We start from the raw sequence: 12,497 nt of genomic DNA on the forward strand, positions 1-12,497 counted from the left end.
ATTCTGGCATGTAAAATTCAAATTAATCGGAATACTCACTGCCTGAGGTAAAGATTTTTCCAAAAACCTGAACAATTTTGCAAATATTTTCATAGATCCCCATGACAACTGGTAAATTCACAAAGATTTGTCTGGAGCCTGCTCATCTTTCTACTTTACTCCTGCACGGGCTCAGTAGTCGTGTCTCGCAGGCTCTAGAGAGCAGGTTCAGTAGTTTGGGTGCACGGGGCTTAATTGCTCTGCGGCATGTGGGATCTTCCCGGACCAGGGCTTGAACCCGTGTCCCCTGCATTGGCAGGCGGATTCCTAACCACTGCGCCACCAGGGAAGTCCCCACACTATGTTTTAAAGGCTTTTGATACATGTTTCCAAATTCACACTTCTAATACAATGAATACCTGATTCACCAAAACCTCAGTACCATTGGAATTGCTATCATTATTTTTGCCAATTTGATATGGAAAATAACATTTTGTTATTAATCTAATATGCATTTTTAGATGACTGGTGAGATTTCCTATTTTTGTATATTTAATTATTTGTTCACCTTCCTGGTTTTTCAATCTTGATTTTTAATTTTACTATCATTTGTTAAGCATATTTCATAACATGAGATCTTATTCTAAGAACCCAGAAAAAAATAAGCATCTAGAAAGGATAGTTCAGATTATTTATTGCCAAACAAAACTTTGCTTTGAAAATATGGTGAGTTTTTAGGGAAAAAAATAAAGCAGATTCTTGGACTTATCAGTTAGAGGCTTATATTCAGAGAGTTGTAATTGGACCCAAGAACTTTATTTACCTTCCAGATGTCTCTACAAAGCCTGGTCATGTATCCACTAGACAAGAAAATCCCCTAGGCATCCACCAATTCTCAAAGTCGCTGATTAGCTGTGCTTACATAAAATAAAAACAACCTCATTGCATTCCAGAGGTTCTTAAGACAGATACTCTTTTCCATTAAAGAGTCCATTTCCAGTGAAAGCTTTCATGCAACTTTCTGTAAATTTTATCTTTTTCAGAAAACACTCCCCAACACCAAATGCATATCAAATTTCTTTGACATTTGGTGGATAGTTTGCAGAGTAACACACCAGATTTAAGCTTTATTTGAGTTTTGCTTTCAGATGCCAAAGCATTCACGTGGTAACTAAACTTCCTGTTTAGACAGAGAAGATTCAGTAGTAAAGGCATCCAAGAAAATAAATTGTGGTCAGCACCTAGAATAGTGCCCTTCATATAATAACTATTCAAAGATATTTATTGAATACATGATGTTGAATGAATGCTTTTGGAGATACAATTTGAAGCAAAGATATGAAGTTGTATTTAATCAACATAGTTTCAGATTCTATCCCTGGGCAACCTTTTTTTTCCCTTTCAAGCCCTCCCTATCTTTTTCTTCTTTTCCACCCTCTCCCCACACCACTAGAAAGAAAACAGAAACGCTGTGTGTACTGCACTGCTTCAACCTAATAATAAATAAAGTAATAGAGAATAGGGTTTTCTACAAGAAACAAGACGTCAAATATGCTTTAAAATATAGCAGTCTTTTCATCCTGCAATCGAGAATGTTCTGTAATCAATTCATAAATTTGTATTATAGATATATCTTACAGTCCATCATCACCTCCAAAGATGCAGCTCGTGCTGACTTGACGATACCAGATATTTATCAACCAATAAGAATTCCATAAAGAAAATGGAAAGTATGCTTCTGTTTTAATGAAGAATGAGGGCTCATCAATGCAACTGCTGTTAACACAAACAGGAACAGGAAATGTGTTATGTGTGAGCCACATAATATTTCTTTGTGTAGGCTTTCTTTTCTACTGTGTAGTTAGATCTGACAATGGTTTGTTTATATTCGGAAACAAAGGTGGTTTGTACTCACATATGGAATTAAAAAAAAATAGAAAGGTAGAGAAGCAGCAAAATATGTTTTTGTGTCCTGTCAATTTGCCTCTGAAACCATTGACCTTAAGTGCCTAGGTAAAGCTAAATTGTTCCTCTGAAGGTTCAATGCAAGATGCCTTATTAAGTAAACTCAATTTCTTTGTCATAGAAATAAAAGGATTTTAACAGTTTTCAATAAAGCTCTGGTTTGAATTCAGAAGAAATCCTAGTCTATGGTCGATTCTGCTCACTAAATATATCCTATAGTGCAATCCTTATAACCCTTCCTTTAATTTCTAAATAATTGCCAAAAGATGCAAATATTCAAAGAATAAAATATATTATTTTGAGATTTTTTTTCCAGAGAATAGTTAAGTGTCTGGATTTTAGATGAGAATATAAGACAATTGTAGAGGAAATACAAAGCTAAGACACTTGTGATCCAGTACTCACTGTGAGTTAAGAAACTTTATAGGTTCATGTCTAAAAATGAGCTGATTAAAGTTGAAAAAATGATAACTGAGATGTGTGCATATGGAAGTATGAGCTCCTATAATTTAATTTTCTATTGCTTTAAATTTTCATGTGGGCCTATTTCATAGGATCATTTGAATGTAACAGTTTCTGTTCAAAAAATATGTTACGTTTTGCTAAGTAATTTGACATACACATTGTGATAGAACTGGTCAGCATGGCTGTAATTAAGAAAGCAAAACATCATGTGTTCAATATTGCATTCGTTCACAGGTAAATTTTTAAATGCTTGGCGCTATCGTATATCCTGCAATAAGGCATTAAATAATGATATGGTGTTTATTATTAAATTCACATTTAGATGAATTTACATAGGACTTTAAGAAATTTTCTGAGTTAAGATTAAATTTTTTGAGGGACCACAGAGTTTAATGATCCTAAGATTAGCTTAAATTACTATATAAAATTTGTTTGGATTACTTTTCTAATACTGAAAAATTCTAGCATCTGATTGACAGATCTATATACCGAATGTCCAATTTGCAGCATTGCTTCTCTGGAGTCAAGTGAGGAACCTTTATCAAAGTGACATGTTTGACACTCTGCTGTCTATACAGAAGTGCTGTTCTTCATCCACCCTTGCCGGAATATGAACTTGAAAGATTTTATGTAAGTTCATCCTACAGCTCTCACTAGCAGCATGTTTTACATGTGACACATTATGTAGGCTCCTTGTGGGCAGTAAACTGTCTTCTCATGATATCCTGGAGGCCCAGATGTCACGCAAAGGGCACTCACCCTCTTGGAAAATGTCACTATTTTCCACAATATGAAAATGTTAGAGTATGCATAGGACATGGATGCTTTCACCATCCACAGGATTTTTCTTAATTAATCTTATTTTAAAAGGCCATTGCTAGATACTTCAGAGTACCAATAACCTCATGTATTTTGTAAGTAGATCTTTAGTTTTCATTTTTAGATATTTCCCAGCACAAGCTAGATAAGTAGGAGGTAGAATAACCTGCTTTCCTCTCAATGTACAACCCAAAATTTGAGAATCTATATACACATCCAAAAGTAGAAAAATGATCATGGTGAACGTATTAGCAATAATGACATAAGAAATGACAAAAGAGTGCATTAAAATATGCTGAGCAATTTTCTATACAAAAAAGTAATGCACACAGTAAAAAGGAGCAGAAATATCCAAATAATTTGAGAGAAGAAAAGTCCTTAGACCTTGAAAAATGTCAAGCAAATATTTAAGCGTCATCAGAAAAGTTACAGAATTAAGAATGTTTTCTTTTAAATATTTGTTTTGAAGCTTATAATTACGGTTACTTTCACATCTCAGTATATACTTTTTGTGATTCGTTAACCTTCAAAAGATGAGCAAGGGCTTTGTTAAGATATTGGTTAAGTAGCTTTCTACGGAAGGTCAATAACCACCATAGCCAAATTTGGAAGATATTGGACATTGCAAGGGAAAAATAACTACATTTCCTTACTTGACTAGGAAGGGCACTTCCATATCTTGTACTATAATCTCAAATTTGCTATGCTTCTTGTTTCTATTGGTTCGAGAGTTACACACGTTATATATTCTCTGTCACATAATAGCTACAAAGGAGCTATCTGAAAGTTCAAATTCTGCTGTTCTATTTTTATTCATCTGGTGAAACACATGCATGAATAGAAGTAATAGATGATGTTAAAACATCTAGAGGACAGTACTGTTGCTTATCCCTGCATGGCTGCTGACATTTCACAAAGCAAAATTTCTTACTGGACTTCCTGCTTCTCCTCCTCAGTGGTGTGTACCCTACAAAATCTTAGGTCAAAGCTAGAGTTACTCCAATGAAACATTAGATTAATGACTGATTAACAAATACTAATATTTATGGTTGCAAATTATTTTTAAAGATTGTCTTCCTGGACATGGAAGCAACCTAAATGTCCATTGAGAGATGAATGGATAAAGAAGATGTGGTACATATATACAATGGAATATTACTTAGTCATAAAAAAGAACGAAATAATGCCATTTGCAGCAACATGGATGGACCTTGAGATTGTCATACTGAGTGAAGTAAGTCAGACAGAGAAAGACAAATATATGTTACTTATATGTGGAATCTAAAAAAAATGGTACAAACAAACTTATTTACAAAATGGAAATAGAGTCACAGATGTAGAAAACAAACTTATGGCTACCAAGGGGGAAAAGGGGAGGGATAAACTGGGAGATTGGGATTGACATATACACACTACTATATATAAAATAGATAACTAATAAGGACCTACTATATAGCACAGGGAACTCTACTCAATACTCTGTAATGACCTGTATGGGAAAATAACCTAAAAAAAGAGGATATATGTACATGTATAACTGATGCACTTTGCTGTACAGCAGAAACTAATACAACATGGTAAATCAACTATACTCCAATAAAAATTAATTTTAAAAAAAGATCATCTTGTGAGAGAATCAGTCTTTCTTATGTAATATGAAGAACTTTGAGTCTTACTGTCTCAGCAAGATGCTATGATTCATGATAAGTATAGATGAAATATTCATCTCTAATTAGATGCCCATCTGCCTGTGTTTACTCTGTTTTTGGAAAACAACGAAAGCTTGTTAAATACATTTTAAACATACCTGAGAGATTTGATGGCCCTGTTGTTGGCATAAGTGTCTAATACATTGAATATATTGGTCAATTCTGGTACTACTCTCAAATCACTCACTACCCTCCATTCACACCAGCCTCCTGTTCTGAATACTCTCCAAGTTTGTGCTTTTGATCTTGTTCTCCTTGCCTAGAACGCACTTGCTTCAGTTTATCATGGGATGCTCTCTTAAGCCTTCTAGTTACAATGCATGTGTCATTCTTTACAAGACAAAATGCTTCTGACCTTGCTGAAAGTAGCTGACCCCCCCATTTATAATACCATTTCACTCCCTTTATCCTACCTTATACACTCTAATAGTATCATATCTTTATCAGTGTTTACTCTTATTTTCTGTTACTCCCCCAGATAATGTGTAACCTCCATAAAGGAAGGGGTAGTATCTGTCTTGTTGTTTATCACTGCATCTCCATCACCCTTTACAGAAGTTGGCATGTAATAGAAATTCCTTATTACTTACTGAACGATTATGCACACTGAAATAACTTCAAATGATGCAAATTTATTAATCAAAATGATACACTGAAATACTGAGTTGTAAATCTGAAACAGTTATTTTATTTAAATAGATTTTTTCAATCATTTCAGGGACTATATATTAAAAAAACAAAGCAAGAGACTGGTTTAATAATTTAAATGATGGAGGGAACAATGATTAAGTAGTCATGCTACTGTGTACATTTCTTTTGGATCAATTAAGAATAAGGAAAATTAAAGAGATTATTTCTCCACTGTTCATCCTTTCTTTATGAGGAGTTGAGCTTCTGACGTATACAATTTCCTTCAGCTCTCTGATGGTTTCAGGAAAACTCACTGATTTTCAAGTTTTTCAACTTTTTCTTGTTTTAGACAGAAGTGATGACTTCTAAGCTCTTTACATGTTGGAGCTGAAACTGGAAGTCCATACATTCCTTAAGAGTCACCCCCATACAGCTCAATAACAAAAAAACAAACAACCCAATCCAAAAATGGGCAGAAGACTTAAATAGACATTTATCCAAAGAAGATATACAGACTGCCAACAAACACATGAAAGAATGCTCAACATCATTAATCATTAGAGAAATGCAAATCAAAACTACAATGAGATATCATCTCACACCAATCAGAATGGTCATCATCAAAAAATCTAGAAACAATAAATGCTGGAGAGGGTGTGGAGAAAAGGGAACACTCTTGCACTGCTGGTGGGAATGTGAATTGGTACAGCCACTATGGAGAACAGTATGGAGGTTCCTTAAAAAACTACAAATAGAACTATCATATGACCCAGCAATCCCACTCCTGGGCATATACCCTGAGAAAACCATAATTCAAAAAGAGTCATGTACGAAAATGCTCATTGCAGCTCTATTTACAGTAGCCAGGAGATGGAAGAAGCCTAAGTGTCCATCATTGGATGAATGGATAAAGAAGATGTGGCACATATATACAATGGAATATTACTCAGCCATAAAAATAAACAAAATTGAGCTATTTGTAATGAGGTGGATGGAAATAGAGTCTGTCATACAGAGTGAAGTAAGTCAGAAAGAGAAAGACAAATACCATATGCTAACACATATATATGGAATTTAAGAAAAAAAACTGTCATGAAGAACCTTGGGATAAGACAGGAATAAAGACACAGACCCAGTAGAGAATGGACTTGAGGATATGGGGGGGGAAGGGTAAGCTGTGACAAAGCGAGAGAGAGGCATGGACATATATACACTACCAAACGTAAGGTAGATAGTGGGAAGCAGCCGCATAGAAGAGGGAGATCAGCTCGGTACTTTGTGACCACCTGGAGGGGTGGGATAGGGAGGGTGGCAGGGAGGGAGACACAAGAGGGAAGAGATATGGGAATATATGTATATGTATAACTGAGTCACTTTGTTATAAAGCAGAAACCAACACATCATTGTAAAGCAATTATACTCCGATAAAGATGTAAAAAAAAAAACAAAGTCACCCCCAATGGATTCACCTTCTCTAATTTTTAGAAAATGTTCCAGTGGAGAAGAAAGAAACTACTCTATATATTGAGAAGTGATTATTCAGAATTAAGCTTTGAGTAAAAACTCAGATTCCAAAATCTCAGCTCAAAATATCTGAACAATCTGCTAGACTAACCCTACATTTTTTTCCTTATGTGTGCTCCTTTAAAGCCTAACCTAATTATCATTCAAGTGTAAATATTTAATTTTCTTCAGTCTATCTTAGGCAAGATAAGGAAAAGATGATTCTGTCTGATTTTGAACTCCAGGGACAATGCTTCATGATTGGTTATGATGGAGACCTAAAGTGCTCTCTTGATTGGAGTTCATTAAAGAAGGACAATATATTACTTGAGTTTATGGCCTGACAGAAGGAAGGCAGTCCTCTGATATCCAGTTTAAAGACAATTATACCCAGAGGGTTAATCACAATCAACACATTGGTGCTTAAATATTAATAAAGGATTTTTAATTTTTTGAGGAAAACAGAGCTTAAATACCTATCCTCCACTTATTTTAGCCAGTGGAAATATATCTATGAAGCTATAAGTCAATAAATATCAGTTAATATCAATATATTGATCTGGAATTAGTTGGCTAAGGTAAACAAAATTTTGTTCTGTAATCATAATGTAGTTTACTAGAGAAACATATGCTTTAAGAAAACTTGGAAATAAATCTCAGATCAGTAATTTACAATCTGTATGATCTTGGCTAAATTAGGAACAATTATCACTACCTTGCCAGATATTAAAGTAATTAAATTAATTAAATAAGAAACATGACCCACAGCTGGCAACACAAAATTATCACATGTGGGCTAATGTATAACTATCAGCAAGTCCTATCTAGTCATGGAATATTGGATGTAAAATTTCCCTGAATTATCCAGCTCTTAGAATTTTGAACTATGGGGAGATGAGAAGTGAATATTTGTCTCCACCCACACAGAATAAACCTCCAAATGGAAAAAAAAATACAACATGTAGAATTTCTCATCAGTACTATCCTAAATCTAAGTACCACTTTCCCTAGATTTCACTACCATCTGACCCAAAATATAATTTATTTAAACTCAGATCCACAAACCTTCACAGAAAGTCTAGTCATATATTGACCAAAAGGAACCTTCAAGGAGCTCAAATTCTGGAGAAGAGTTCAGAAATACAAATGAAATGAAAAATTAAGCATGACATTGATGTAAGAATAGACAAATAGTGAATAGAACAGAATGAAGAGTCTAGATATTGACACATCCATATATAGATACTTGATTTATGTACCAAGGGCATTGAACTGCAGTAGAAAATAGAGCACATTTTTAGGAGATGGTGCTGGATCAACTGCAATTTTGGCCCCTAGGACACACACACACACACACACACACACACACAAACACACATGAATTTCACATTGATGGTATATTTAAATGTTGAAAGGAAAACAAAAAACATTTTCTAAAGTTATCATGTAGTATCTTCATTAATTTTCTTAATAAGGACAAAAAAGTACTAACCATAAATAAAAGATTGATAAATTGGATTAACTTAAAGTAAGGAATTTGTACCAGTCTAAAGGCATGATTAAGTGAAAAGGCAGGCAGTGATATGGGAGAAGATATTAAATATATATATCTCCAACAAAGACCTAATATATGGACTACATAAAAGACTCTTAGCATCCTAAAAACAGACAACCAACTAAAACCATGAGCTAAGGACCTGAATATCTACTACACACACACACACATACACACACATACACACAAATAATATTCAAATGGCCAGACGCATTTTAAAAATGTTCTCAACCTGATGAATCAACAGAGAAATTCAAAATAAAACCAATATTGGTTATAACTACATACTCACTAGAATGGCTAAGCTTAAAAGAACTAACAATTATAAATATGGATGAGGATGTAAAGCAACTGGAATTCTTACGCTTTTGAGAGTAGAAATCAATATTGGTATAGCTACAAGGCATAACTTTGTCATGGGATAAAATAAAGCTGAGCAGGCACGTTTCATACAATTTGTCAACTTTACTCCTAAATATATTACCCAATAGAAATATCTCCATTTGTATATCAAAAGATATGTACAAGAATAAAAGAGTATTTTATACATTATTTCTAACAGATCCAAGCTTGAAACAGCCTTTCTGACCAGCAACGGCAGAATGAATAAATACCTTTTGGTGTTTTGGTACCTTGAATATTATACATAAAGGAAAATAAACAGACTACTGGTATGTTTAATAGCGTGCAAGAATCACACAAACACAATATTTAATAAAGAATCCCAAGACAAATTGGTAGATACTATATAATTTCATTTTAAAGTTCAAAAACAGGCAAAACTAATATATGGGTTAGAGGTCAGAATAAAGGCTACATCTGTGAAGTAACGATCTGTGTACAAATTCATATGTATATCACATTTCAACTAAAATCTCATTTAAAATTATTTTAAAAAATAATCAGTCCAACAAGATCAGCAATAGAAATATGTCTGAGATAAAAGGAAAGCTAAGTCAAGGTGTGATTTACTCATTAGCATAAGGGGCAAGGAGAGGGTCTGGGAAAAGCTTCGAAAAATAAAGGGTACAGATGTCACAAACTCAAAATATCTAGGAGAGCCAGGCAAGTAAGGCAAAATAATGAACTAAATTGGGTTTTGAAACAGTAGCATGAACACAGTGATAAGAGAAACCAACATTCAGCTTCCATGTCAGAAGATCCATAAGGAGAGATGGGTTCTGAGAACCAGAGGTACATGCCTTCTCTAAAGGGAACAACCACTAGTTAACATCTAGAGAACATTGTCTTTCTTGCACACTGACAAAGTTTCTAAACATTACAGTTCCTCAAAAAGGTGAACATTCATGCCTTTACACTTTAGTTTTATTTTATTTATTAAAATTCTGTTTGCTGATAAAGCAGCACTTTTTTTGGTTTTGTTTGTTTATTTATTTATTTTTGGCTATGCCCCACGGCATGCAGGATCTTAGTTCCCTGACCAGGGATTGAACCTGCACCCCCTGCATTGGAAGCACGAAGTCTTAACCACTCGACCACAAGGGAAGTTCCTTACTTTATTTTTTGAAATACATACCCCTACACATTTTATGTTGAATGAGGAAAAAATTGTACCTTTAATACAGATATGTCCCATAGTATGTGACTTCTGGTAAATACTGAGAGAGTTCAAGTTTGTCTTATGCACCTGTGTATCTCTTGTGCCTGGCACAGGATGGCTTGGGATGTAGTAAGTAAGTAATAAAACTTTTACTGAGTAAATTAACTGTTTCATAAAGTTGGGCTGTGTTTTTAAAAGTGACTATGAGTCTTCAGGGTAGATAGATCAGAAGTTCATCCTGGTCTTGATGATGACATGCAAAAGTGTGGATGCTTATAAGAAGCAGCATGTTTAGGGAACTACACGTAAGTAGAATCATAGGAGCTTAGAATTTGCAATACTGAGAAGATGAAGCCAAAGAAGTGGGAGGGAGAAAGACAATGAAGAAAAAAAAAAACAGATGTCATGATAAGGGGTCTGTATTTTCATTTTATAGGAATAGATCATAAGAAGCCATCAAAGACAAGCAAGAGTGAAATATGATTCAGAAAGGACATTCTGGTCAAAGTATGTTCACTGGAAGAGAAAGATAAGGAAATCATTCCTAATCTTACCTTTTCAATATAACTTCCACCAAGGACTTTTTGGGTCTCTTAAGTATGTAGGATCAGAGATATCAGAGATCTATAAATCAGCTTGAGGAATAAACCATCAAGCTATTCCCCTACTGTGAGATAAAAACATATGGTTGAGTGTACCATGTCCTAGTTACTTCTGCAGGGAGTTGAGGTTGCCATGTGTGTGTTAAAATAAAATAATGAAAGACAAACTGAAGAACCAGATTCTTAGTTCTGACTTAAACTCTTTTATTACAACCCAAACCAAATAAATTCTTCCCACACCTAAGCGACATTGAATAGCATTCTAAACCAAATAATTTTATGGCAAGGAGAGATGAAAAAAAAGATAAAAATGTGAAAGGAACAGCTTTCATTAGATCAGGCACAGGAAAATCAAGAAAAAGCAGTCACTATGTACTAGGAAAGAAGAAGCAAAAGTCCATGGAGTTTAAATTTTTGTCTTGGATCTTCAGCGTGATTATTAGCTGGAATAAGGAAGTTACAGGCCTCCCCAGGCAGAGCAAGATGGATGGCAAGTACTAAACACATGTGTCAGAGGCTGGCATCCACTGAAGAGAGGATGCAGAGGTCTGAGACTGTTGGACACAATGCCAAAAGAATTATCCCAAAGGAGAGGAAGGGTAGGGTGAACAAGAAGATGATATGAAATGAGGGCAAATGTGGAGTAATTGGAGACATGAAGCAAATATAGAGAGTTTCTATTGGGAAGTAGAGGAGGGAAAATCAAGTGTTTGGATAATTATCTGTGGGCAAAAGAGAGTTATTGACATTTTTGAGTAAGAGTCATATGATGAAATTAATTTTAGGAGTATTAACTCTAAACACAGTATTCAAGCTAAAGAGAAGACACTAGAGATAAGAGTCAAGATGGCGGTAAGAAACGTATGTATTCACCAAAGGGGAACACAACCCAACTTGAGTGATGACGGCGATAATAGAAAGGGTAAATGTATGAAAAGAAAATTTCAGTGGATCAAGGGAGAAAAGGATTACAGTGGGTAATGCTGTGGGTATGAGGACCACCAGGCAAATAACCCAAGGGGCGGCATCCATAAGTGAGGAGTCTCAGGGGTTGGCAGCTGCTAGACACATAGCTCAGAGGTCTATAGCATACTGGGAAGCAGGATCCAGAGATGCAAGAAGAAGCAGGAAGAAAACTGGTGGCTTGGCAGGGTCTGGGCACATAGCAACCAGAGGAAGGGCAGCTGGAAGTTTCACAGTTGCTGGGCTCACAGCTGGCCGGCTGGCAGCTGGTAGGTTCACTGCAGGTCTCTTGGCCGTTGTTCAGGAGCCAGGTATGGTCTTGACAGCTGCTGGGCAAGCAGAGAACATCCCCACCGCTCACATTCGTAGAGCAGAGGGCAATGGAGGAGGGAGGAGGAACATGACAGGCACTTCTAAGGAATCTCAAGCTGTAGTTTCCAGAGCAGTCGTTGTGCCCAGGCACAGTGAGATTTCAAGAGCAGGCAGCGGTTGATTTGAAAGACGTGAGGTTTCAAGTTTCTCATTCGGCTTGCTCCCTGAAATACCCACAGAAGGTGGTGATTCTGTACAGACTGTCTTCCTCCTTGTTGCCTGAGATGGCATCAGAACTCTATTATAGCCCAAGAAGTGGTGTCACCACCACCCATAACACTGGGTGCTCCTTGCAATGCCTTCCATCGATTAAGTATATCTATAAAGCAGTGTGACGGAATTTTAATAGTACCTCTGCTTCTTAAATTATCCAA

The 12,497-nt window shown here is 35.6% G+C and overlaps 1 protein-coding gene across 1 annotated transcript; it reads right to left on the reverse strand.

Annotated features, from left to right (window-relative positions):
- Window positions 1-11,135: 11,135 nt before the first annotated feature.
- On the reverse strand, window positions 11,136-12,217 carry LOC307186408 (keratin-associated protein 26-1-like; the record flags this gene model as incomplete). The annotated part of the gene is made up of 2 exons (XM_079921455.1): window positions 11,136-11,376; window positions 11,791-12,217. Coding segments are annotated over 2 exons (558 nt in total), but the record flags the coding sequence as incomplete, so codon positions are not given.
- Window positions 12,218-12,497: the final 280 nt, after the last annotated feature.

Source organism: Stenella coeruleoalba, assembly GCF_951394435.1.
Source record: "Stenella coeruleoalba genome assembly, chromosome: 5".
In the NCBI taxonomy this organism is placed as follows: domain Eukaryota; kingdom Metazoa; phylum Chordata; class Mammalia; order Artiodactyla; family Delphinidae; genus Stenella; species Stenella coeruleoalba.